Source organism: Odocoileus virginianus, chromosome 12, assembly GCF_023699985.2.
Source record: "Odocoileus virginianus isolate 20LAN1187 ecotype Illinois chromosome 12, Ovbor_1.2, whole genome shotgun sequence".
NCBI classification, from domain to species: Eukaryota; Metazoa; Chordata; class Mammalia; order Artiodactyla; family Cervidae; genus Odocoileus; species Odocoileus virginianus.
Window position 1 is genome coordinate 59832594 of NC_069685.1, and position 26309 is coordinate 59858902.

General features: G+C 49.2%; 1 protein-coding gene across 3 annotated transcripts in view; it reads right to left on the minus strand.

Moving 5' to 3' along the window:
• Positions 1 to 26309, minus strand: part of ACACB (acetyl-CoA carboxylase beta) — a 102773-nt gene that overhangs the window by 70464 nt on the left and 6000 nt on the right. The window contains exon 1 of one of the 3 annotated variants that reach the window (XM_020907281.2): positions 8320 to 8539. The exons of the other annotated variants lie outside the window; for them this stretch is intronic. Coding sequence (XP_020762940.2) covers positions 8320 to 8366 — 47 coding nt within the window. The 5' untranslated portion in view covers positions 8367 to 8539. Of the gene's footprint in view, positions 1 to 8319; positions 8540 to 26309 lie in introns of those variants that run through there. 3 annotated transcript variants of the gene reach the window in all.

Here is a 26309-nt window from a genome sequence, read left to right on the forward strand (position 1 = left end):
TTGCATCAGGTGGCCAAAGTATTCGAGCTTCAGCATCAGTCCTTGCAATGAATATTGAGGGTTGATTTCCTTTAGGATGGACTGGTTTGATCTCCTTGCAGCCCAAGGGACTCTCAAGAGTCTTCTCCAGCACCACAGTTTGAAAGCATCAGTTCTTTGGTACTCAGCCTTCTGCCTGGAAGTTAAAGATTGGCCAGGCACTGGGACAGGTCTTGGGGACAGGACAGCTTTTAGGATTCAGCACCAACACAGCACCCATCCTCTGGTTTGGGAAGCAGGCCCCACACACTCCACCACACTCATCAGTGTCCAGTCCAAAGACCCTCTACTTCCCACCCTCCAGAGATCAAACTGTCTGCCTGCAGCTGCGGTGGAAGTGGGCAGCCCCCAGCCACCTGGGCAGATGAGGGGACCTGGGATTCTTTCACCTTGTCCTCCTCACTTTGGGTCCCCAGATGCAGAAGGACCCGGCGCCTTTGGGATACAGGTTCTCAGCTTCTCTCTCTGCCGCCTTAGGGCTCAGTCCTCTTGGTCCTGTTAACCAGTGACTGCTTGTTCATCTGCTTTCCGGCTTCCAAAATGTCACTGCTAACTCCTGCTTCCATTCTGCCAAGGTCTGACGGGTTTCCAGCTCTTTAAGAAAAACCTTGGAATTCCTTGGTGGTCCAGTGGTGAAGCACCTACCTGCTAATGGCTGGGACACAGGGTTCATCCCTGGGCCAGAAGGATCCCACATGCCGCGGAGCAACTAAGTTGCTCCACATGGACGGAGCAGCTAAGCTTGTGACACAATGACTAAGCCTGCACTCTAGAGCCCATGAGTCGAAACTACTGAGCCCATATCCTGCAACTACTGAAGCCCCAGCACCCGAGAGCCCGTGCTCCCCGACGAGAGAGGCCACCGCAGTGAGAAGCCTGCGCACCGCAACACACAGTAGCCTCCACTGACCACAACTCAGAAAGCACGCGCACAGCAGTGAAGACCCAGTGCAGCCAAAAATAAATAAAATTCAGAAGAAAAGGCTCTTTACTGTCATTCGGTGAGGTTTAAACAGGCGCGGAATCAGGCATTCTGTCCACTCCCTCTCATCCCACCAACAGGCCATCAAGCAGGGAGACAGCTGCCTGCCTGGCATTAAGTTAGAGGTTTGCCACCCAGGGATGTGTCCAGTAACTGTCACCAGGCATCTTGGGAGGGAGGGGCTGAGTGGGTCTGAGGGGCCAAGAAGTTTTGGTGAAGAAGGGACGGGTCCTGAGGAACACTGCCAGCAGGCCACTGGGAACAGCAAAGCTGTAGGCCAATAAGCCGCTGGGGGAAAGAGATTCCATTTTACAGACAGGCAAACTGCGGCCCAGCCAGGCAACCACCCAGCAAGTCATCAGGCCTGGGCCTCTTGCCATCACATCAGGAAATGTTGGGTGTGGGCATTTCCTGCTACATAAAGTCTTTGCATCCAGGATAGTTCCCCATGGGGAAAGCCTTCTAGAAACCTGCAGTCTTTCCCCCTCACCCCCTCCAGGCTCTGCCTATCAGAAATGAAAAAACAGACTTCCAGGCCAGGGAACAAAACCAGAAATGAATGACAGAAACCCATCGTGAGGACGTGAGGCTACGCCATAAGAGGACTTGTATTTTTCAATGAAGACTTTCTTAGTTCAACTGGCCTTCTGCACGCTGCCTGAAAGAACAAATGGACAAGTGATTTCCGGCCCTTGAGCTGGCCGTCCTGCCTTGCTGGAAGCAAGCAGCTTCTCTTCTAAAACCTCCTAGGATTGAAGTGCTAAACTAAAACAGGACTTGGAAAAGGACTCTGGAGGTCAACATCATCTTGCAAATGTGGACAGGGCTTTCGTCAAAATCACATTCCATGAGCCAGCAAGCAGTTCAGTTTTTATTTAACAACAGCTTGTTTTTCTTTAAAACAGCAGTCCCCAAACTTTTGGCACCAGGGACCAGTTTCGTGGAAGATAATTTTTCCCCAGACAGGGCAGGGGGGAGGATGGTTTCAGGATGACTCAAGCACATGACATTTATTGTGTACCTTATTTCTATTATTACTACAACAGCTCCACCTCAGATCATTGGGCATTAGATCCCAGAGGCTAAGGACCCCTGCTTTAGAAAACAGGCAGATTTGACCTCAGCGCCGTCATTAGCAGACCCCTCATTTAGGGACACAGACCCCAACGTGGGCAATTTTCTCACAGTGGTTGGACAACGGGTCTTTCCTGTTTTCTTCTCTTTGCCTACATCTGTTACATTTTCTGTCATGCTATTATTATTTTCAGTAAGAAGAGAAAGCTCTTAACTTTGTAACAGGGATGCCGAAAGCCATGGTCACTTTGGTATCCATCGGGTAAGGCACTCAGTAGTCTCCACTGTAAAGTGAAGATATTAACATGTACCTCACTGGATTGTGAGGATTAAAGAAGCTAGTACATTTTCCAGTAGTCATGTGTGGATGTGAGAGTTGGACCAAAAAAAGCTGAGCGCTGAAGAATTGATGCTTTTGAACTGTGGTGTTGGAGAAGACTCTTGAGAGTTTCTTGGGCTGCAAGGAGATCAAACCAGTCCATCCTGAAGGAAATCAGTCCTGAATATTCATTGGAAGGAGGGATGCTAAAGCTGAAGCTCCAATACTTTGGCCACCTGATGTGAAGAACTGACTCATTGGAAAAGACCCTGATGGAGGGAAAGTTGAAGGCAGGAGGAGAAGGGGACGACAGAGGATGAGACGGTTGGATGGCATCACCAGCTCGATGGACGTGAGTTTGAGCAAGCTCCGGGTGTTGGCGATGGACAGGGAAGCCTGGTGTACTGCAGTCCATGGGGTCGCAAAGACTCAGACATGACTGAGTGACTGAACTGAACTGAAAGAAGGTAAGAGCCAGCACTGGGCGCACGGCAAGCTCTATTATTTCAGTGCAGTGATGCCGAGAGAATCAGGGGCTACTGATTTCCCCAGTAACCAAGAATGGCATCCGGCTGCTGCTCTGCCCAGGGCCTCCTCCCCACCCACCCACTCTCCCCACTCTGTCCATGGTCTTCCCCAACTGGCTAGCTTGATCCTCTGGCTTCAGAAAATCTGAGACATCCCATTTTTATACACACAACCTTAAAAATCAGCAATTTGACCTAAAGTGTAACAGAAAAACCCAGCCGCTAGAAAAACACCTTTCTGTGACCTGGGGAAAACCATTCATGGCCGCCGTTTTGATTCCAAAACGGGTGACACAGCCCCGCCACCAGGCGGGCCCCAAACCCATCACAGCAAAGCAGGTGGGTGGACAGACAGTTCTGCTGCTGTGGCTTTGCTTCAGGGCCAGCCTCGGGGCCGGCGGCTATTTTTAGTCTGTTTCTGACGAAGCTGGAGGCCAATCAACGTTAGCTCTGGGGGGCTGACCTTTGGCCGGCATTCGTTCCAAGACAAGTGTTGGGGCTGAAATACTCCATGGTGACTTTGGAAATGGCTTCAGGTGCAGTCAACTATGCAAGGGAGCTGTCAGCGAAACACCAAACACCGTCAGCTGCCCAGGCGTGAGACCAGGCAGGACTGCATGGGGAAGGAAGGAATAAACATCCTCAAGTGTCACCATAGATTGGGCCCAGTGGGTGACTCCCTGAATCCCCACAGCCTTACACAGGGGAGGCCATCATCTCCTGCACACAGTGAAGAAACTGAGGCTCAGAGAGGCCCCTGGACCTCAAGTCACACCACTGGCAGGGGGCAGAGCTGGGCTTCCAGTCCGACTCTACCTGACCCCCGGAAGCTAATTTCAAGGCAGAAAGCCATCTGAGAACAATGGAAGTAACTCTACGGTCTGGACTTTGAAAAATAAGTACTTGCATCTGAGACAATTTTGTAGGCCAGGGTTCTCAACTGGGTGCAACCTTGCTCCCTTGGGGACACATAGCAATGTCTGCAGACATTTTGGGGTGTTACAACGTGGAATGTGCTCCTGGCATCTAGTGGATAAAAGCCAAGGATGCTGCTCAACATCCTGCAAAGCCCCCCACAAAGATTCTTGTTCAGTCACTAAGTCATGCCCAATCCTTTGTGACCCCATGAACTGTAGCACGCCAGGCTTTTCTGTCCTTCACCATCTCCCAGAGTTCATTCAAACTCATGTCCATTGAGTCAGCAATGCCATCCAACCACCTCATCCTCTACTGTCCCCTTCTCCTCTTGCCCTCAATCTTTTCCAGCATCAGGGTCTTTTCCAATGAGTCAGCTCTGCATCACATGGCCAAAGTATTGGAGCTTCAGCTTCAGTATCAGTTCTTCCAATGAATATTCAGGGTTGACTTCCTTTAGGATTGACTGGTTTGATCTCCTTGCTGTCCAAGGGATTCTCAAGAGGCTTCTTCAGCACCAAAGTTTGAAAGTATCAATTCTTCGGGGTTCAGCCTTCTTTATGGTCCAACTCTCACATCTGTACATGACTACTGGAAAAACCACAGCTTTGACTAGATGGACTGTTGTCATCAAAGTGATGGCTCTGCTTTTTAATACGCTGTCTAGGCTTGTCACAGCTTTCCTTCCAAGGAGCAGGTGTCTTTTAATTTCGTGACTGCAGTCACCATCTGCAGGGCCCCGAATGTCAACAGTGCCACTGCTGAGAGATCCCAGCAGACTAGAGCCATCCTTCCAGGCTCTGAATCAGAATCTACTACTTACGATCTGGTGAGTCACGGGAAAGTTGTTTCCACACTTTGTGCTTTGGCTCCTGATAAGACGCAAACATTCAAAATCCTAATGGGGGACTTCCCTGGTGGTCCAGTGGTTAAGAATTTGCCTTTCGGTGCAGGGGATGGTGTGATCTCTGGCTAAAGAACACCCCATATGTAATGGCGCAACCAGAGGTCTCGCTCACTCTAGAGCCCATGCTCCACAACTAGAAAACCTGGCCCTCTATGATGAGAAGCCCAAGCACTGCAATAAGAGAAGCTCATGTGTCGAAACTAAAGAGAAGCCTGTGAACACACCACAACAAAGACCCAGCACAGCCCCGTCTCCCAAAAAACTGATGCCCAGGCTACTAATCAGTCAGCATCCCTGGGGGTTGAGGGATTGAGGGAGGACTCAGGCATCTACATTTTTCAAACCCTCCCCCCTCCCAGGAAATTCTAATGTCACCACGCAGGAGTAAGACCCACCTGCAGACCAACAATCAACAGGTCAACATGGGCAGCTGGCCGTGGTGCTGAGCCAGATTCCCTTTTCATTGATGTCATCATGCGGGTATTGTGGGGCTCACTGAAGACCAGATTTTCTGCATCATGGTCCTCAACTTTATTTCATGCTATTCCACTCAAGACTCCTCTTGAGAAGCTCTCCTCCAACCACTCTGACCCACATTCATTCATCTGTTCTCTGAACTCTAGTCCTGTTTGCACACCAAAGGATGCTGGCTGGCATTTGGGACCTTGCCTTCCTGCTAGTTCTGGCTCCTCAGTAGATCGTTTAGGCCTTCAGGACAGGATCCCAAACACCTCGTGACTCCCCAGGCCTCTTCTGCAACCGAATCCTGTCATCACTGTTATCAGCTGTGCAAACATCTGTGCTGACTCAGGAAAGCACTCAAGACCCCAAGTTCTGTGCATAAGAAGCCTGAAAAGTCCAGTTAGGATCAGCCTCAAGAACAGATGAGAAAACCAAGGTTCAGAGGATGGACGACACTTGCTAAAGGTTACACAGCTCAGCGGACATGAGTCTGAGCAAAGTCCAGGAGACAGTGAAGGACAGGGAAGCCTGGCACACTGCAATCCATGGGGTTGCAAGGAGTCAGATAAGACTTAGTGATTGAACAACAAAAGTTAGAGGTTAGGGACTTTCCTGGTGGTACAGAGGTTAAGACTCCACCCTCCCAATGCAGGGGGCCCAGGTTCAATCCCTGGTCAGGGAACTAGATCTTGCATGCCGCAACTAAGAGCCTGCATGCCAGTGCAGCAAGAAAAAGAAAGAGTTACAGGCTAAATTTTTGTGGTAATAGGAAAAAAAAAAGTTTCCTTTCCAGACCACCTGACCTGCTTTTGTTACTCTAGGATTTGAGTGTTTTGGCCAGACAGGTTACATGAGGGCTCCAAATGTGGAAGAAATGCGATTCCCATATTCCCCAAAAAACTTAGTGCACAAAAATGACCGTGACCCAAATCTGGGAGCCCTGCCCTTTCGTGGGCCCTCTGCTCAGACACCCTCTGAGCCCTCCAAGTCTCTCTGAAGGCTCTGACAGTCTGCTCTGCAGAAGGACCAAAAAACTGGAGGGTCAGCCTCCCGCCTGGAGGAGCGGCCGCTCATCTGGGAAGTGTCTCTTGCTCTCTCTGAAGCCCACAGCTGAGAAACTCAACAACCACTGAGGTCCTTCTGGCTCTAGGAGTCTTTACTTCCCTGGTATGCTCACCAGCCACAGTCACTAGTTGCCAGCCGAGTCCTTTAGTCTTCTGACTAGTCCAACATGAGGAAGGGCTGACATTTAGAGTTTGTTCAAGCACATCAAGCATTAGAACATGGCTGCCCATGGAGAGCCCTTTGTGCAACAGCCTGTGTGAATCCTGGTTATCCTCTCACTAGCCCCGACAGCCTCAGTTTCCTCATCTGTAAAATGGGGGTGACAGCACCCACTGAGTGTCCCATGGTGGTGATGCAGAGCTCACACATACAGAGTGTTCAGTCTGGCATCCTGAAAGCACCTCATAACGGAAGCACTTAATTACTATTGCCCCAGGGGGCCCTGACTTTGAATTACTGAGAAAACACCTGCTTTCCCCACTAGATCAAGAGTTCCCAGGAGGCAGAGCTCAGGTTGACCAAAGATTTCTGGGTCCCTTCCTGCTTCTAGATGCAGACCTTACACTCGGGAGATATTCAAGGAATATTTATGGGCCAGATGGATATACCTTGGGAAAAGAACAAGTGATACTTAGCTATGAAGCTGTTTTTTTGCTGTGTTGGTTATAATAAGAAAAAGGGAGAAGGAGCCCAAATATCCATTCTTTGTAGGAGATTATTTATACATTTTAAAGTGTATCCATTTACAGGAACACAATGGACCCCTTCTGCATGTTGCAGAACAAGGGTTGGCAAATGTTTTCTGTCCAGAATGGATAGTAAATACTTTAGGTTTTAGAATCTACACAGTCTCTATTCCACTACTAAACTCTGCCCTTGAAACACAAAAACAGCTATATATGTTCCAATAAAACCTTATTTGTAGACACTGAACTCTGACCATGTAATTTTCACAACTCACCAAACAGTATTCTTCTTTTGATTTGTTTCAGCCATTCAAAAGTTATAAACTATTCTTGGGACTTCCCTGGTGGTCCAGTGGCTAAGACTCTGTGCTCCCACTGCAGGGGCCCAGGTTTGACCTGTGGTCATGGAACTCGATCCTACATACTACAGCTAAAACATCTCGTGTGCTTCAACTAAGACCCAGTGTAGATAGATAGATAGATAAAGAAGGAAAGAAAGGTAAAAACTATTCTCTGCTCACAGGGTACACAAAAACAAACTGTGGGCCACAGTGTGCTGAGCCTGGTGGTAGAATACTTATAAAAGAATGAGATATAAAATGAAAATGTGAGCTACGATATAGTATGTTCAGTATGATTCGAGTTCATAAATTAAAATACATCTGCACACACACAAAAAGGCTGCAAGACTATACAGCAACTGTTAATAAAGAGCAAATGTGGGGCAGAAGTACGATTGAGTTTGTTCTTCCTTTTTTCTCTTATCTATAATTTTCTGAATTTTTAACAACGAAAATAATTAGCATCACTTTGGTAATTTTAAAAAATGCAATTAAAATGAGACAAAGAAATGAGATAAAACAAGTTGGCACCAAGGACTCAGGCACAGAAATGGCAGCGCTCATCTGCTTAGCAAACAACCTTAGATGGGATGCCTGCCCAGGGGCACGTGAGTTCCCCCCGGGGTTCACGATCACGAGGTTTAAAAACACCTGCTTTGTGCAACCATCATCTTTATCAAGGCTAAGCGGAGGACGAGGCGGAAAGCTCAGCCTCCGTCAACCTATCAACTAGAGGCACCTGTGCGCTCCTGCGCTGCCTCTTCCAATCAACATCACTGCCAAAACCGCCTCCACTTCAAATGACAAGCCGAGCTAGCGTCTTCAAGGAGGGCTCCATCTCCCCAGCTGCCATACTGAAGCCGGCGTTTCTTTGGGTGGGGGTGGGGAAGACTGGGTGGTGCAACCTGTCTTTACTCGGGGCGGGGAGTTGGGGGTCGGGTGGGAGGGACTCGGCACAAGCTTAAAGAAGATAACTGTCATTATATTTGAAGACTTACTTACTTTACTTTGCGGTCAGGGGAACAGACCTTGCACTTGGCAGGGCTCATGTTGACTGTCCTGCCGCTCACCAGGCTGCTCTTGGGACGCAGAGCATGCACCCCCGAACCCCGTGAAGCAGACCCCGGTCCTGGGGCCCGGCCAGGTCGCGACAGGGAGGCGGAGGCGCTGTCCTAGAGAGCCTCGGGCCGAGTGGCGCACCAGCCTGCAGGAGCCCAACTTTGGGCCGGGCTTCCTCCATCCCGAAAAGCGTCCGGCACGCGAGTGTCAGGGGGGCAGACGCGCCCTCCAGGCCCCGCCCCCACCAGGCGGGACCCGCCTTCCGGACAGGCTCCGCCCCCGACCAGGCCCCGCCTCCCGCCTCCCACCCCGGGACTGGACGCGGACCCCGCCCTCTGCCCCCCCACCTCCCCCCGGGTCGGGTCCCCCTCCACCTTCCCCTGCCCAGCCAGCAGCAGCGGCGCAGCCACCGCTGACCTTGGGCGCCCGGAGCTTGCGGCCCGAGAGTTTAAAAGAATCTCCAGGCTCCCCAGCTCCCCCGACTGGAGTAGAACAATTCCAGGATCTCAATCCCCTATACACTGGCAGCTGGGAAAAACTCACAAGCAATTCACGTGCTGGAATACACACACAGTAGAGAAGTGGTGGAAAATACGGGTTCTTTAAAATGTGAGTCCAATGTCACCGCGGTGCCTGGTAAAAGCCCCCGGAGTCAAGTCAATTTTTGGCTTCCGGGCTCCGGCTTTTGCTTATTCTTTCATCTCTGCTGCCAGGGGCATGTCTGCTCCATGCCTCGTCCCTACCCACCCACCTCTCCTCCCCACCCCCCCATCCCCCCAACCCCTTCCCTGTGATCGTCTGGCACACACTTGGAACTACCTGGGTCCCCAGCTAAAATGAGGACCTACAAGACAGGAAGGACGCAGCTGCCCTGTGACCCTAAGTAAGTTTCCTTTTAAGACATTTACAGGGTGCTCTTTGGTGCCTTTGTCTCATTTAATCATGGCAACAACCCTACTGGTTTTATTTCCTATCATTATACAGATAAGGAAAGAGGATGCAGAGAGAGAATATATACAGGTGCTGGAGACTTGGACCCAGACAAACTGATTCCAGTTAGAATGAACGAATGAATGCTTCTCCAAGTAGCTGAAAGGACCCAAAACACTGCCTAGCAAACATTGCAGTAATAATAAATGTAACTTACTTTGATAGCAAAGCAAAAAACTAAAAATAAACTGTGTGCGTGCTCAGTCTTGTCCTACTCTTTGCAACCCCATGGACTGTAGCCTGCCAGGCTCCTCAGATACAAAAAGACAATAACACCCAGCTGCCATTTCTGAAGAGCTGGGAGCAAAAAGTGGGTATTGGGATTAAAAGGAGGGTATTGTGCATGCCCCCTGCACACAACCCCACAGAGGAGTGGGCAGACCACCTAAGCCACCCCTCCAACCTGACCCCTGGACACACCTCTACCCTCACCCCATGTAAGGAATGAGTTCGCCCCCTCTTGGGAGAGCAAACAAAGGAATCTGTTACTTGTTTTCTCTCCCTCCCGCCCGGCTGCCAGGACAGGAGCCCCAGTAAAGCCTTGCCTGATCGTCTATTGGTTGAGGAAGCCCAGAACCCTAGGCGGTAACACTATCGCCTAACTCTTCCCCTTGGGCTCCCCTCTCTAGTGGCTCCGATGCTGGAGTCTGCCTGCAATGTGGAAGACCTGCGTTTGATCCCCGGGCTGGGAAGATTCCCCTGGAGGAAGGCATGGCAACTCCAGTATTCTTGCCTGGAGAATCCCCATGGACAGAGGAGCCTGGTGGGCTACAGTCCATGGGGCCACAAAGAGTTGGACAAGCCTGAAGTGACTAAGCATGGCACAGCGCAGCTCTTCCCATTAACGGAAAGAACAAGTTAGATGGAGGATGGAGGTGCCTTTCCTGGGGCCCAGGCTAAGCGGAAGTGTCGACAACTGGGAGTTCAAAGACCACTTTCTGATCTGCATCTGCTCAGGGTCTGGGTTTGAATGGCTTCTGTCTTCCCAGCCTATGCTGGGAGGCCTCGGGGAGACCCCTGAACCTCTCTGGGCTTCAGCTTCTTATATATGTAGTGAAATGACTGGTTTGCTTTCTCCTCCCCATAACTTTTATACTGTTTTGTGATTAAACATCATTAAAACATCTTATAACTATTTTCAGCAGAAAGTCTGTGCTATACAGTATGTCCTTGTTGTTTATCTATTTTAAATATATAGCGTGCATGAGTACTATGTTGCTTCAGTTGTGTCCAGCTCTTTGCGGACATATATATATGTTAATCTCAAACTTCTAACTTATACCCTCCCCTGCAAATCATTTTGGTAACCATAAGTTTGCTTTCCATGTCTGTGAGTCCATTTCTGTTTTGTAAGTTCATTTGTATCCTTTTTTTTTTTAGATTCCACATATAAGTGATATCATATTTGTCTTTTTTCTGTCTGACTTATTTCACTTAATATGGTCATCTCTAGGTCCATCCATGTTGCTGCAAATGGCCTTATTTAATTATTTTTTAATTTATTTTATTTTGCTGCATTGGATCTTAGTTACGGCATTCGTGATCTAGTTCCCTGACCAGGGATCAAACCCAGACCCCCTGCATTGAGAGCTCTGAGTCTTAGCCACTGGACCACCAGGGAAGTCCCTGTTTCATTGTTTTTTAACGCTGAGTGGTATTTATTTCACCTCTCAGAGCCTCAGTTTTCTCATCTGTAAAATAGGGATCCGTTGCTAGCATCGTACAGTGTTTATGAAGGATAAATGGGTAATTCACATAAACTATAGGTAGAAGTAGGGAAGTTCTGGGTAAATTTGAGTGCTGGATGAAGTGGGTGCTGGTGGGAGAGGGACTGGGGATGAATCTACTTACTAAGCACCTACTGTGTACCAGACTGCATACTTTATAAACATTATCCCATTAATTTTACAGATGCGGCACTGGGGCCAGGATAGGTGATGCACCACGTCCAAGGTCATGCAGTGGAGGGTGGCAGAACCAGAGTGGAGCTCAGCTCTGAAGTCTGGCCGTTCCTTTAACCCTTCCAGAAACTCAAAACTGCCTTCCCGTAAAGGTCATCAGTTAGGGAATTTTTCTTTCTCACTTCCAGTACCCAGGGTTAAAAGTTAAGTTCACCAGGAACATGGTGCCTTTGGAAGAGCCTGTCTCCTCATCCAGGTCTCCCTCATTTTGACAGGGTACACACATGATCTGCTTAAAGGTGAAGGAGAAAACAGAACAGGCTCTATCTTGAAAGCAGGACTCCATCTTGGGCCGGACTGTGGACTTTGAGCTATATGCCCACTATCTATGGAAACAACATACCAACTGGAAAACCACGCCCCCCCAGATGGAAGAGCCCCAGGGCTCTCTATCACTAAAAGAATACCCTAATTATCTGTGTAACCAAATAGAATCATACATTCTTTTATGCTTCTTGGGGTATGATCACAAGCCTATTGATAATTGTCCACTGTTAACTACCTAGGCTTAAGGCATATGAATCACTGGTTAAATTTGATTGCATTTTTCTTTTTCCTTTGTTCAGACTAGTTTCAGGGACCCTTATGCACTTAGGGTATATAAGGTTTTTGCAAAAACTGGTTGGGGTCCTTGGCTAAAAGGAGACTCTACTTTGGGCCCGCCAGTGTAATAAACTGCACTCCACTATCTGCATTGTCCTTCTGAGTGAGTTTGTTTCACGGAACACGTGGCTACATTTGGTGCATTGGCCGGGAAACTCCTCACTTTGAGGAGACAAGTCCCATTTGGGACTACTCCGAGGCCTTGTGGCTTGAATCTTCTAGAGGGGGGAAGGCGCCCCACCCTTCTGGAAGGATTCTGCTTCTCAACGCCCGGACCTTTCACGTTAGTAGGTAGTGGACAGCAGCAGGGGAACTGAGCACTCCCTCTGTTGGTAAGGAGGAACCCACCCAGCAGGGTGGAAAAGGGGGCCTGATCACCCCCCTGGAAGGGACTAAAAGGGACAGGGACCCACAAGAGCCTGGAATAGGCTGGTGGCAGAGATTGCTTGGTACACAGGTCAATAAGCGTGTTAGGGCTTAGGAAGGAAGTTTGTGAAGGTCATTTAGGAGGTGTATCCATGCCATCTCAGGGAAAATTATTACCAAGCAATCACCAGGGGATTTTTAGGATAGGAAACTGGTCCTTGTAAGCTCATATTCTGCCCTCCCCCAGGAGGTGTCCTGCCTGCTGTGAAATTCTTGACCCCCTCGGAACTGTCAGGCTAGAAGGAGGGGGATACATAAGTGAGTATGAATTGGCTTTTCCAGAGATGGCCTGGGGCGTGGGATATTTAACCCATCTGTGTTTTCATCCGCACCTGATCAAGGCAGAACGGACTTTAAGGGAGAAACAGTCTTGGACCACCTGGTGTTCTGGTTCGGCCATGCTGACTGGCAGGTGAAGACACGCCGATTCCCCTTCTCCCGCTGGGATCTGGCAGGATTTGGACAAGGATGACCTGCCCCTCCCCCACACTGGATGATGACGCGCCCTCCGGCCCAGTGCTCCACCAGGACAGGAGGCCGCCTTAATGCCCGATCCAGGGCCAGGTGAAGTTCCTGCAGTCCTCCGTCAGCTCCCCCAGAGGTAGTAGAGCCGCCACCTCGGCAGGCTCCGGTCCCGGTGGCAGAAGCCTCCGTCCAACACTTCCTGGATCCGGCTCCAGCCGAACCGCCCAAGCTATACCCGCCTCTCCCGCCCCGTGAGTACTGACAGGAAGGGGAAAGGAGACACCAGCGTTAAACAGAGGCTGCGCTCCGCCAAGGAGCCAGAGGAAAGGGCCCAGCTACAGATGCCCCTCAGAGAGTTACAGCCGCCTCTGGTTCTGGGGACAGACGGCCACCACTATCAGTCCTCCGTAGCCTATTATTACCAGATTAGGGTAATGGAGACTATTTTTCGAACCCACCGTTCTACATGGGATGACATAATCCAACTTCTAGTCTCCCTCTTCAGCACAGAGGCCAGAAAATGGCTCAGAGAAATGGCACCTGGGGGTACTGCAAACCTGCAGTGATGGCAGAACTCGCCACCCCCGGTGAGAGGCCCGATTGGGACTGTAACGCAGAGGAAGGGAGAGGCCGCCTGGAGAGATATCGGGCGGCTATTTTACAAGGCCTTAGAGGGGGGCCCGAAAACCTATGAGTATGGCCAAATCCTCCGAAGTGATTTTAAGGGAAAGCCAATCACACTCTGAGTTCTACGAAAGACTATGCGAGGCCTATAGACTTTATTCGCCAATAGATCCAGAGGCTGCTGGGTCTCAGATGGTGATAAATGCAGCCTTTGTGTCTCAAGCCTACCCCAGAAATGTCAGATGCGGGGGACACCAAGTGACTTGTGAATTTTTAAACATCCCTAAATGGCCAGTACCTTTGTTGGGAAGAGACTTGCTGTCTAAATTGGGGGCACAAGTGACCTTTCCCCTAAAAGATCCACTCTTTGAGTGGGCTCAACCCCGTATTTACTCTTCTTCTAGGTAACCCCTCAAGATGAATGGAGGTTGCACAATCTCCCGGAAGGGAAACCGGACAGGCTAAACAGTGGAGAGAATTAAGTCAACAGATTCCCTGAGGTCTGGGCAGAAGACAACCTCCGCAGGCTTGCAAAACAAGTCCCACTGGTAGAACTCAAACCCCAGTACAATGACCTCAGCACCTGCCTGGGGCCTGCCAGACCCTGCTAAGCCGTTTACTCTTTATGTGACTGAAAAGGACAAGGTGGCTATGGGATGTTGTCCCCGGGCTATGGGGACCTGGGACAGACCAGGGACTTATCTCTCAAATCAGCTGGACACTGTTGCCACTGGGTGGCTGGGATGCTTACAGGCAGTTACTATGGTTGCCTTACTGATCCAGGACGCAACCAAGCTGACTTTGGGCCAAGATTTAATCATAAAAGTCCCACATGAGGTCAACACACCCTCCTGTGAGGAGACCCCCACAAATGGCTGTCGACATCCCGGATTACTCAATACCAGGGACTGGTATGTGAGAACCCCCATGTTACTACTGAGTCTTGTCAGGCCTTGAATCCAGCCACTCTCCTTCCTGTGGGAGAATGTGGGCCCTCACATGATTGCAAGGAGATATGCCAGCAGAACTGACTTCAGAGACCAGCCAATCCCGGACCCAGATTTGGCCCTGTACACCAATGGCACCAGCCTGGGGAAACGAGGACAATGACTGTCGGGACGTGCAGAGTCACGGGAGAAGCCGTCGCTGAGGCTAGCTCTCTGCCATCACACTGCTCTGTGCAACAGGTCAAACTACGTGCTCTCGTCCGGGCCCTCCCGCTGCCAAAAGGGAGGAAGACAAATATTCACACTGACTCCACGCATGCTTTTGCCGCACTGCATGGACACGCGGCTCTGTATAAGGAGAGAGGCCTTTTGACAGCTAATGGAAAACAATATCAAAAATAAGGAAGAAATTCTGACCCTATTAGATGCTGTCTGGAAACCAGAAAGGGTTGCAGTCATACACCGCCGAGGACATCAAAAAGAGGATACCCCCTGGGCTCGGGGAAACAGACTGGCAGATAAGACTGCTAAACAAGCAGCCGAGGGCTTGAGGGTAACAAGTGAGGCCCCTATTAAAGCTCTCGTATTGGCGGAGCTGCCTGAGCTAACGCTAGACTCCCCAAAATACACTGAACCCCAAAACCAACTAGCCAAAGCAGAAGGGGCTATCAAGACTGAAAAGGGATTGTGGGGATTGCCAAGTGGCAAATTATTGGTACCAGAGGGGCTGGCACCCACTCTGGTAAGCCAAACACACCAAGTGACACACCTAGGCCATGGTAAACTGGAAGAGCTAATTCGAAAATATTTCTTGGTTCCCCACCTCTCTTCCCTATGCAGGACAGAATCTCAGAACTGCACTGCCTGCTCACAGGCTCTCAGCATGGACAAAAACCTCTGGGGATTCAGCTGAAAGGCACACTGCCCTTTGAACACCTGGAAGTGGACTTCACTGAAATGAAACCTCACCAACACTACTGTTACCTGCTGGTCATGGTATGTACGTTCTCGGGATGGGTAGAAGTTTTTCCTACCCGGACTGAAAGAGCATCAGAAGTAGCCCAGTGCCTGCTTAGGGAAATAGGTCCCAGATTTGGGTTTCCTACCAACATTGGATCAGACAATGGCCCGGCTTTCGTACCTGATTTAGTACAACAAGTAAGCAAAACTTCAAACATAAAATGGAAACTGCACACTGCATATAGGCCCCAGAGTTCTGGGATGGTGGGACAAACCAACTGGACACTTAAAAGAGACACTCTCCAAGTGGATCATAGAGACTGACTGCTTCTGAGTGGACTTGCTTCCGATGGCTCTGCTCAGACTCAGGATGACCCCAAGGTCCCATGACTATTCTCTGTATGAAATTGTGTATGGGAGGCCCCCTCCCATAATAAAACAGGTGTCAACAAATTTGCCTCAGGTAAAATCACTGCAGATGGTGATTGCAGCAATGAAATTAAAAGATGCTTACTCCTTAGAAGGAAAGTTATGACCAACCTAGACAGCATATTAAAAAGCAGAGACATTACTCTGCCAACAAAGGTCCGTATAGTCAAGGCTATGGTTTTTCCAGTAGTCATGTATGGATGTAAGAGTTGGACTATAAAGAAAGCTGAGCGTCGAAAAATTGATGCTTTTGAACTGTGGTGTTGGAGAAGACTCTTGAGAGTCCCTTGGACTGTAAGGAGATCCAACCAGTCCATCCTAAAGGAGATCAGTCCTGGGTGTTCATTTGAAGGACTGATGCTTAAGCTGAAACTCCAATCCTTTGGCCACCTCATGCGAAGAGCTGGCTCATTTGAAAAGACCATGATGCTGGGAAAGATTGAGGGCAGGAGGAGAAGGAGACAACAGAGGATGAGATGGTTGGATGGCAACATCGACTGGATGGACATGGGTTTGGGTGGACTCCAGGAGTTGGTGATGGACAGGGAGGCCTCGCGCGCTGCGGTTCATGGGGTCGCAAAGAGTCAGACACGACTGAGCGAAAGAACTGAACTGAACTGAAAGGGGGATAGGATTTCACAGCAGATGGAACTGGGTAAGGTAATAAGTCAGGTAACTAAGTTTGTACAAGTAAGGGTGCCATTCCCCCTTGGGGAACAGATTCATGAGTTTACGCCTGGTGACCAAGTATGGGTCAAAGATTGGAAACATGATTTACTAGCTGCTCAGTGGAAGGGCCCGTATACTGTTATTCTAACTACCCCTACTGCAGTTAAAGTTGCAGGTATTGCCCCTTGGACCCATCATACGAGGGTGAAGAGAGGAAACCACACAGACCCCAAAAACGCTGAGTGGACTGCGCAGAGGGACCCCACTGACTAAGATCATCCTTAAGAAGAAGGAAAAGAAGATCCCGGACGAGCCCCTTCAGGATAAAGCCGCATGATCAACTCCTGCTGCTTGGCCTCATCAATGTGCACATTCCTATGCAGACTTTACAACACCTCCAACTGTTGGGTATGTGGGGCTATGCCTCTGTCTGTGATGGATGGACTTCCCTGGTGGGTGTTACCGCTCCACCAAGAAGATTTTAAATCACTCTGCTCTTTCCTGGGACGACCAAAAGAGACTTTCCTTTCTCTTGTCGATCATAATCTCTCCCTGCTCTCTTGGTGTAAGCCAGACCTACAGTTAATAGACTCAGGTCATGGGGTTACATATTATGTAAACACCAGTTTCACAGAAGTAACAAAAGCAGTAATTCAAAATAGAATGGTTTTGGACATTCTCACAGCTGTTCAAGGAGGGACCTGTGCTATAATTAAGGTTGAATGTTGTGTATATATTCCTGATTTATCTGGCAATGTATCAGCTGCTTTAGATGATATGACACACACACAAAAAAAAAACCAGGTAAAACCAATGTCAATTGAAAACATTCCTTTCTGGACTTCGGTACTATCTTGGGTGAAGGGTGATTGGTGGAAGACTCTATTTACCATTGTTATAGTTGCCTTGATAGTTCTGCTCTGTGGACCCTGCATTTTACAATGTATTATGAACTTTGTAGCCCAAAGGTATGTGTCGTTTTCCCAAATTGGCAGTCGGAGAGCCAGGGTGCAATATATCCCTAGGAATGATGCTCATTCTATGAGTTAAGAGCATCAAGAGTGGGGAATGAAGGAGGAAACAGAATAGGCTCTATCTTGAAAGCAGGACTCCATCTTGGGCCGGACTGTGGACTTTGAGCTATATGCCCACTATCTATGGAAACGACATACCAACTGGAAAACCACGCCCCCCTAGATGGAAGAGCCCCAGGGCTCTCCGTGGCTAAAAGAATACCCTAATTATCTGTGTAACCAAATAGAATCATACATTCTATTATGCTTATTGGGGTATGACCACAGACCTATTGATAATTGTCCACTGTTAACTACCTAGGCTTAAGGCATATGCATCACGGGTTAACTTTGATTGTCAGGGAATTTGGGGAGGTGGGTTTAAGCAAGTACACTTAGGATATATAAGGTTTTCACAAAAACTGGTCGGGGTCCTTGGCTAAGAGGAGACTCTGCCCTGGGCCCGCCAGTGTAATAACCTGCACTCCACTATCTGCATTGTCCTTCTGAGTGAGTTTGTTTCCCGGAACACGTGGATACAACAACGTTAGAACACAGCAGAGGTTCTCTCAGGCTGTTGGAGTCGTGGTTGGTGGAGGCTCTTTCCTACTCTCTGCTCACCGCATTTCCAGTTTTCTACCTGCAACTATTGTATTCCATTCGTAATTTGGGAGGGGAGGTGGTGACAACAAAAACAAAGCCAGTAGGACTTCCCTGGTGGTCCAGTGGTTGGGAAACCGCCTTGCCATGTAGGGGATGTGGGTTCGATCCCTGGTCAGGTAACTAAGATCTACATGCCTCTGAACAGCTAAGCTCATGAGCCCCAGCTAGAGTGTCTGTGCAGCATCAAAAGATTTTGCATGCCACAATGAAAACCCGATGTAGCGAAATAAATCAACAGTAGTTTCACTACTTCACTATAAAAAACAAGCGAACAAAAATAACTGGGGGGAAAAAAAAGAAGCCACTGACTGCACCCCTGGGACAGTCCCGCCTGGGATGGACCTGTAGGTGTTTGTTTCTAACAATCAACTTGATGGATGTGGTTATAGTATTTGAATTTCTGCTTTTTCTTTTTTTTTGGATGTGGGATCTTAGTTCCCCGACCAGGAATTGAACCCACGCCCAGGGCAGTGAGAGCGCCAAGTCCTAACCACTGCACTACCAGGGAATCCCCTTGAGTTTCTGCTTTATCACTGGAGAAAGACATGTTTTACAGTTGCTAATTATCTATTGGATGGATCAACAAATAAATGAATATTCATCAGGAGCCAGGGATACAGTCCCTCCCTTGGGGTGTCCGTCATTGCTTTGGCTCTTGCCAACATGACCTGCTTTCTGCTTAGATTTGTTAGGTAGTTAGAATAGGGGGAAAGAGTCCAAAATGGCGGTGGCCAAAAGACCTGGAAGGGAAAGCCTGCGAAAATAGAACAAAGGAAGGTCTGAGGACCTGAGTGGGAACCTCAGGTAAAACAAACAACACTGCTGGCTGGCCCAATTTACATAAGACAGGCCCAGAGACATAGAAACATGTAAAAAGGGGAGCCGAAGCCCCCCACCCCCACCCCCCCGTCTCTCCTGCGCGATGGGGCGATCTTCTCTTCGCGTCTTTGGATCGATGTGCCCTCATGCCTCGAAGATGGATTTTCCTGCTATTATCTAAATAAAATAGAGCTGTAACACTGATTTATCTAAGAGCTATAATACGGTCTGTCCTCCGAGAGCTGTGACCCGCCGAGGGGCTTTAATGTCCGTCACTCCAAATTTTTGTTGTGACGAGACCAAGAACCGGGGAGCATACCCTCGCCTGCCATCTCTGGGGCCGTGACCCGGGCTTAACCTGGCTGAGACACCCTCCGCGCAGAAGAGGCCAGGCGCAGAAGGAGCCCAGCTCAGCGAAGCTCCCGCGGTAGAAGCGGAACGCGAGGAAAACCCAGCGCAGCGGAAGGCCCATCGTGCTGGAAACCGGGGCAGCGAAAGACGAACTCAGCAGAAAGCCCACGCGGCTCAGCCGCAGATTCCAGCAGACCTCCGGTTAAGGTAGGAGTCCTCGCTCCTATGGCTGGAGGGACATGCCTAACAAAATCTTAACTCCTTTACAATCTCTCGTTTCTTGTTTCCTCGAACCCCCCGCGAACAGGCGGGCGGCAGTGGGCGCAACTGAGGGACTCTGGAGAGGCCACCCTTCGGTATGTCCCAAAGGCGCTATCTGCTGAGCCCCAGTAGCGGTTACCCAAGCCGGTGGGGGTTCTTCTGTCCCTACTCTTCTCTGTTCCAAGAATCAGGCCAATGAAAACTGAGCACCGGTCAGATATCTAGCAAATTTTCCAGTAGGCTATGAAGGGGATTCCTTGGTACATCTTTCCCACTGCTTTTCCCTCTTTTCCTTCCGCTCTTTCTCCCGGAACGTGAGCCCGACCAAAACCCAGGATACCCGGCCCAGGCTCTGAGGTCTTATTGCAAAAATTCAGTGAGAGACAAAGCAATAAGTGGGAGGTAGATTTGCTAGGATTCAGAGAGAAGGGCCCAATTCTCAGGAGGCCATCACGCCTCGACCTGCCCAGGGATTCGATCTCTCGGAGGCTGTCACGCCTCAGCCTGCCTGGAGATCTGTATCCTGACCCGGAGGCACCTGGCTCTCAGGTTGCCACAGTACTGGGTAGGATAAGCTTCAAAGAGCCTATTAGTTTTTTTCTTTTCCTCCCTAACATGACTGTTTTTCAGATGGGAAATAACCAATCCACTTCCCGGCAGACACCCTTGAGATGCATCCTTGATAACTGGAAGCTATTTGATCCTCTAACTCTGAGGAGGAGTCGTTTAAAATTCTTTTGTGCCACTGCGTGGCCACGGTATCCACTGGGGGACGAGGAACACTGGCCCGAGGATGGGACTTTAAATTACAATACCATCCTGCAATTAGAATTATTCTTCAAAAGACAAGGGAAATGGACAGAGATCCCCTATGTCCAAATTTTCTTCAGGCTGAGAGGTATGAAGGAACTCTGTCTTAAGTACGGGGTTGTTGTGCGCCCTAAAAGTGAGCCCACTAGGCAATGGTGTTAGGCACAGGCAACCGAGAGAAGGAAGCCCCCGTGAAGGCTCACCTCCCACAGCTCCCGAGGGGCCTGGTGCTGCTTCCTTGTATCCAAGCGTGCCCCCATATCCGGGAGCACCCCCTCCACAAAAGCCAGCTCGAGTATGTCCCTTAGTTGAAACTGGAGGAGAATTCGGACTAACCCGAGTCCATAAACCCTTCTCCCTCTTAGAACTAAGATCAAACAAGACCTGGGAAGCTATACAGATGACCCAGGCAAATATATAGATACACTCGAACATATTACCTTGGCCTTTGACTTGATGTGGAAGGACATCATGGTCATATTTAGTCAAACTTTATCTGATCCTGAACATACTAGGGTCTTAAAGGAAGCCCGGGGGTATGCAACAGGGCTTCATGTGTCAAGCGATAGATACCCAGTAGGGGAAACTGCAGTCCTCTCCTCCGATCCTAACTGGAATTATAATGACCCTGAGCACATCTGGGAAAGGGATCATTTTCTAATCTGTATAAAGGCAGGACTGAAAGCAGCCCAGCAAAAAGTAATCAGCTATGCCTGGGTCTCAGCAATAACTCAGGAGCCCAATGAGAACCCCATCTGGAAAGGCTAAAAGAGGCCCTCCAAAAGTTTACCAATTTGGACTCAGACTCTTACGAAGGACAGGTGATTTTAAAGGACAAATTCCTGTCCCAATGTGCATCAGATATCAGAATTAAGTTACAACAGCTACAGCAGCAGGACCCTGCTGCCTCTTTAGATGAGATGATCCAGACAGCCACCAATACCTTTTATAACAGAGAACAGGAGAAGGAGGCCAAGGTCCAGGAGAGGGAGAGAAGGAAAGAGACAAGACATGCCCAGATGCTGGCCGCCCTCCAGGGAAGCCCTACGGCACACCCCGAGTCCTTGAATGACAAAGCACGAGGCAAATGCCTAATCTGTAGACAGGCGGGGCATTGGGCCAAAGAGTGTCCTAACCGTGACAACCTCCTAGAACAGCTTGCCACAAATGCCATCAACTGGGACATTGGGCGGCACTCTGCCCTCGGGACCCAAGAGCCTCAAGGTCAAGCGCCAAGCCTTCCCTCACGATGGTTCAAGAGGACTGAAGCGGCCCGCTCCAGCCAGCCCGCCTGTCACAGATAACCATCACGGGGCTGGGGCCAAGGGTGCAACTGGATGTGGCAGGTAGGTCAGAGAATTTCTTGGTTGACACAGGGGCTACCTACTCTGTCTTGATCTCCTACTCCGGAGACTTCTCCTCCCAAACTTGTACCATTTTGGGTGCTACAGGAAAAGCAACTACTAGAAGATTCACCCAAGCACTTCTTGGTTGCTGGGGTGGACAGATTTTTCTCCCACCAGTTTCTGGTGTTCCCTGAGTGTCCTACTCCCTTAATGGGAAGAGACATACTCACTGAACTGGGGACCACCCTTGTGATGGGGAGCTCTTCAGCCCCTAGGGCCCTACAGCTTCTGGTTACTACTGAAGAATCCATTACACCTTCTCCAATAGAGAGAGAACAAAGACGATGGGAGGACAAAATTAACCCCCAGGTGTGGGACCAGGGGATTCCCGGACGAGCCCACCAAGCTGAACCGGTCATCACTGTCCTCCGAGACCCCACTCGGTTTCCTAACCGGAAACAATGTCCTCTCAAAAGAGAGGTTCGGGAGGGACTACAGCCTTTAATAAATAAATTCCTTGCTTGTGGGCTATTGGTCCCCACCAGTTCGCCATGTAACACCCCAATCCTCTCAGTAAAGGAAAAGGATGGAATCTGGCGAATGGTTCAAGATCTCCAGATCATAAATGAAACTGTAGTCCCCCTCCATCCCACAGTACCCAATCCCTATGTAATCTTGGGAGAAATCCCACCCAGTGCCAAGTGGTTTACAGTCTTGGACCTCAAAGATGCATTTTTTTTTTTTTTTTTTTGCATACCACTGGCTAAAGAATCCCAATATCTTTTTGTCTTTGAGTGGGAGGCCCCAGGAGAAAAACACCAACAGATGACTTGGACAGTATTACCTCAGGGGTTCAGAGATAACCTCACTTGTTTGGACAGGCCCTTAGCCAGGATCTCCTAGATCTGGACCTGGGACCTAATGGGAAAATATTACAATATGTAGATAACCTACTAATCTGCTCTCCAGATGAGAAAAGTGCCAACAACATGCAATTCAGGTTCTAAAGTCTCCCGTGCTAAGGCACAGATGGTCGAGACAAAGGTCACTTGCCTGGGAGTTCAGATTACACATGGGTCCAGGAGGCTGTCCTCTGATCGGGTACAGCCTCCAGTTGCCCTCCCCCATGACTCGAAAACAATTGCGAGCTCTCCTGGGGCTAACTGGGAATTGTAGAATCTGGATACCCAACTGTGGTCTAATTTCCCAGCCCTTATATAAAAGCTTAAAGGGACGAGATGATTCAATCCCACTAATGTGGGGAATGCCTCAAAAGGAGGCAGAGGCTACACTAAAATAGGCCTTAACGCAGGCACCTGCCTTGAGGTTGCCAGATCCAAAAAAAAGCATTCCAAATTTATGTCCATGAAAGAGAGGGAATAGCCTTGGGAGTGTTAACTCAAAGGTTGGGATCTGGGCCCCAGCCTGTAGCTTACTTATTCAAGAGACTTGATCCAATCACCCAAGGCTGCCCCCCCTGCCTTCGAAATCTTGCAGCTATTGCAATCATGATAGAAGATGCTTTAAAACTCTCCTTTGGGGGCAAACTAACTATTTTTACCAGCCACCAAGTAAAACAACTCCTAAATGGGAGAGGCCATTTATGGATGTCTGATCAAAGAATCAGATATCAAGTAATACTGATGGAAAATCCAGGCCTCACTTGTGAGGTTCTTAACCCAGCCACCCTCCTGCCTACCCCCGAGGGCTCTCTCCCCTTTCACTCCTGTCTAGAAACCTTGGACCACTGGACAAAACCCCGAGAGGGATTGTCAGAAGATCCTCTGACCAATGCTGAGGAAATCTGGTACACTGATGGAAGCAGCTTTGTCATGGATGGAAAAAGAAGAGCCAGATATGCAGTAGTCTCCAATTTTGAGATCACAGAGGCTAAACCTCTGCCACCAGGTACTTCAGCCCAATTAGCTGAGCTCATAGCCCTGACTCGAGCTTTAGAGCTGGGAAAAGGAAAAAGAATAGCCATTTACACTGACTCCAAGTATGCCTTTCTGGTGCTACATGCACATGCAGCTATTTGGAAAGAAAGAGGCCATTTGACCACCCAAGGATCCCCAATCAACTATGGTGATCAAATCCTTAGACTCCTGGAGGCAGTCCATCTGCCCACTGAGGTTTCAGTCTCCCACTGTAAAGGACACCAAAAAGGGAGCACTGAAGTGGCACGAGGGAACCAAGCAGCCGGCCAGGCAGCTAAGAGAGCAGCATTACAGAACCATGACCTAATAGGGGCTGCCACCTTAGTTCCACAGACTAGCTTGCCAGAAACTCCTTCATATACTGAAGGTGAGACTCTTAAAGCTAAGAGTGAGGGCTTTCAAGAAGATCATATGGGGTGGTTCCAAAAGGAGGGGCTCCTTTTTCTGCCTGGGAACCTCCAATGGAAGTTGGTTAACTCCTTACATGCCACCACTCATTTAGGAGAAAAGGCCCTCCAAAGATTACTAGAAAGGTCTTTCAGAGGAACAGGCCTCCAAACAACTATAAGGCAGTGGTCTCCTCTTGTCCCACTTGCCAATTAAACAACCCCCAAGGAGCTCGAAGACCCCAGCTGGCCCAGCCCGTCCAACGATGTGGGGCCTATCCAGGAGAGGACTGGCAGATGGACTTCACCCAGATGCCAGTTTCTCAAGGGTATAAATACCTATTAGTCATGATAGATACATTCACAAGATGGATTGAAGGCTTTCCCACCCGAACTGAGAAGGCTGAGGAGGTGGTAAAAAAAACTGCTCCATGAAATCATTCCAAGGTTTGGTCTGCCCAGGTCATTACAAAGTGACAATGGGACATCATTTACTTCTAAGATCACCCAAGGAGTCTCTAAAGCATTGGGCATTACTTATTATCTCCATTGTGCCTGGAGGCCTCAAGCTTCAGGAAAAGTAGAAAGAGCCAACCAATTCTTAAAATCAGTGATAAAAAAGATAACCCAAGAGACCTCCCTGGGATGGAAGGAGGCTTTACCAATAGCTCTCCTCTGCACCCGTATTGGCCCTAAGGAACAGGTTGGTCTTAGTCCTTATGAGATGCTCTATGGGAGACCTTTTGTTTATGTCAATGACCTCTTCCTAGATCCAGAGGTTCAGACCCTCCAGTCTTATACCATGGCCGTTGGGCAATTCCAACAGGATATACGCTTGTGAGGTATGAACCAGGACCCAAAAGACTCTAAGGACTCGCCACTATATGCTCCAGGGACTCAAGTCCTAATTAAAGTCTAGAAAGATGGGTCCCCAAAGGCTCAACTCCAGCCCACATGGAAGGGCCCCTACCCTGTAATACTGTCTACTCCCACAGCGGTCAAGGTGCCAGGACATGACTCCTGGATTCACTACTCATGAGTCAAGCTGTGGAAGAAAACAGAAGAGGACACTCAATACACCTGTGAGCCCCTGGGAGATCTCAGATACCTATTCAAAACTACAAATGAGTGCCCTTCTAATAAACAACCCCAAAATCTGGTCTCTGGGGATAAGATTTCTCAAGACAGCTCTAAAGAGCCAACACAGCTTGGCAGAAATAGTACTCCAAAACAGACAGGAGATCTTCTGATCCCTGAACAGGAGAGACTTGATCCATCCTGGTGATGTAAATTTAAAATTGGCTAATGCCCCTACTAGTCCTTGTTTTGCCATACTGATGCTGCTAATGATTGTTCCATGTACTGTCAATTGTGTAACCTGTCTTGTCTCTGCCCAGGTCAAGCTACGACATGCAGCGCCAGTTCAACAAAGATATAAAACTACAGCCAACCACGGAAAATATCAGTCACCCTTAGATGGACACCGCTATAAGGACTCTGAGGCCTGAGACTAGCAAGAGGGGGAGGCCCAATGCCCTTCGCCGTCCCAGTTCAGCAGGAAGTAGCCAGAGAGACCTCGACGCCCCTATTTCCAAAGAATTGGGCTTCCCATCTCTTGAGGGGGGAATGTTAGGTAGTTAGAATAGGGAAAAGGAGTCCACAATGGTGGTGGCTAAAAGACCTGGAAGGGAAAGCCTGCGAAAATAGAACAAAGGAAGGTCTGAGGACCTGAGTGAGAACCTCAGGTAAAACAAACAACACTCCTGGCTGGCCCAATTTACATAAGACAGGCCCAGAGACATAGAAACATGTAAAAAGGGGAGCCGAAGCCCTCTCTCTCTCTCTCTCCTGCGCGATGGGGCGATCTTCTCTTCGCGTCTTTGGATCAACGTGCCCTCATGTCTCGAAGATGGATTTTCCTGCTATTATCTAAATAAATAGAGCTGTAACACTGAGTTGTCACACTGATTTATTTAAGAGCTATAACACGGGCTGTCCTCTGAAAGCTGCAACCCGCCGAGGGGGCTTCAATGTCCGTCACTCCAAATTTTTGTTGTGATGAGACAAAGAACCGAGGAGCATACACTCGCGTGACAGATTATAATTAGTTGTTACATACAAGGTCATCTGCCCCAACTAGACCACAGTCTTCTGGAAAGCCAGTGTCCTGGCCTGGAGCCCTGTACTCACAGGATATACTCAACAAATGATTTTGAGAGGAGGGAAGGAAGGCGGGGGGAGGCTCATGTCTCCTGCTTGCCACATAGCCACCC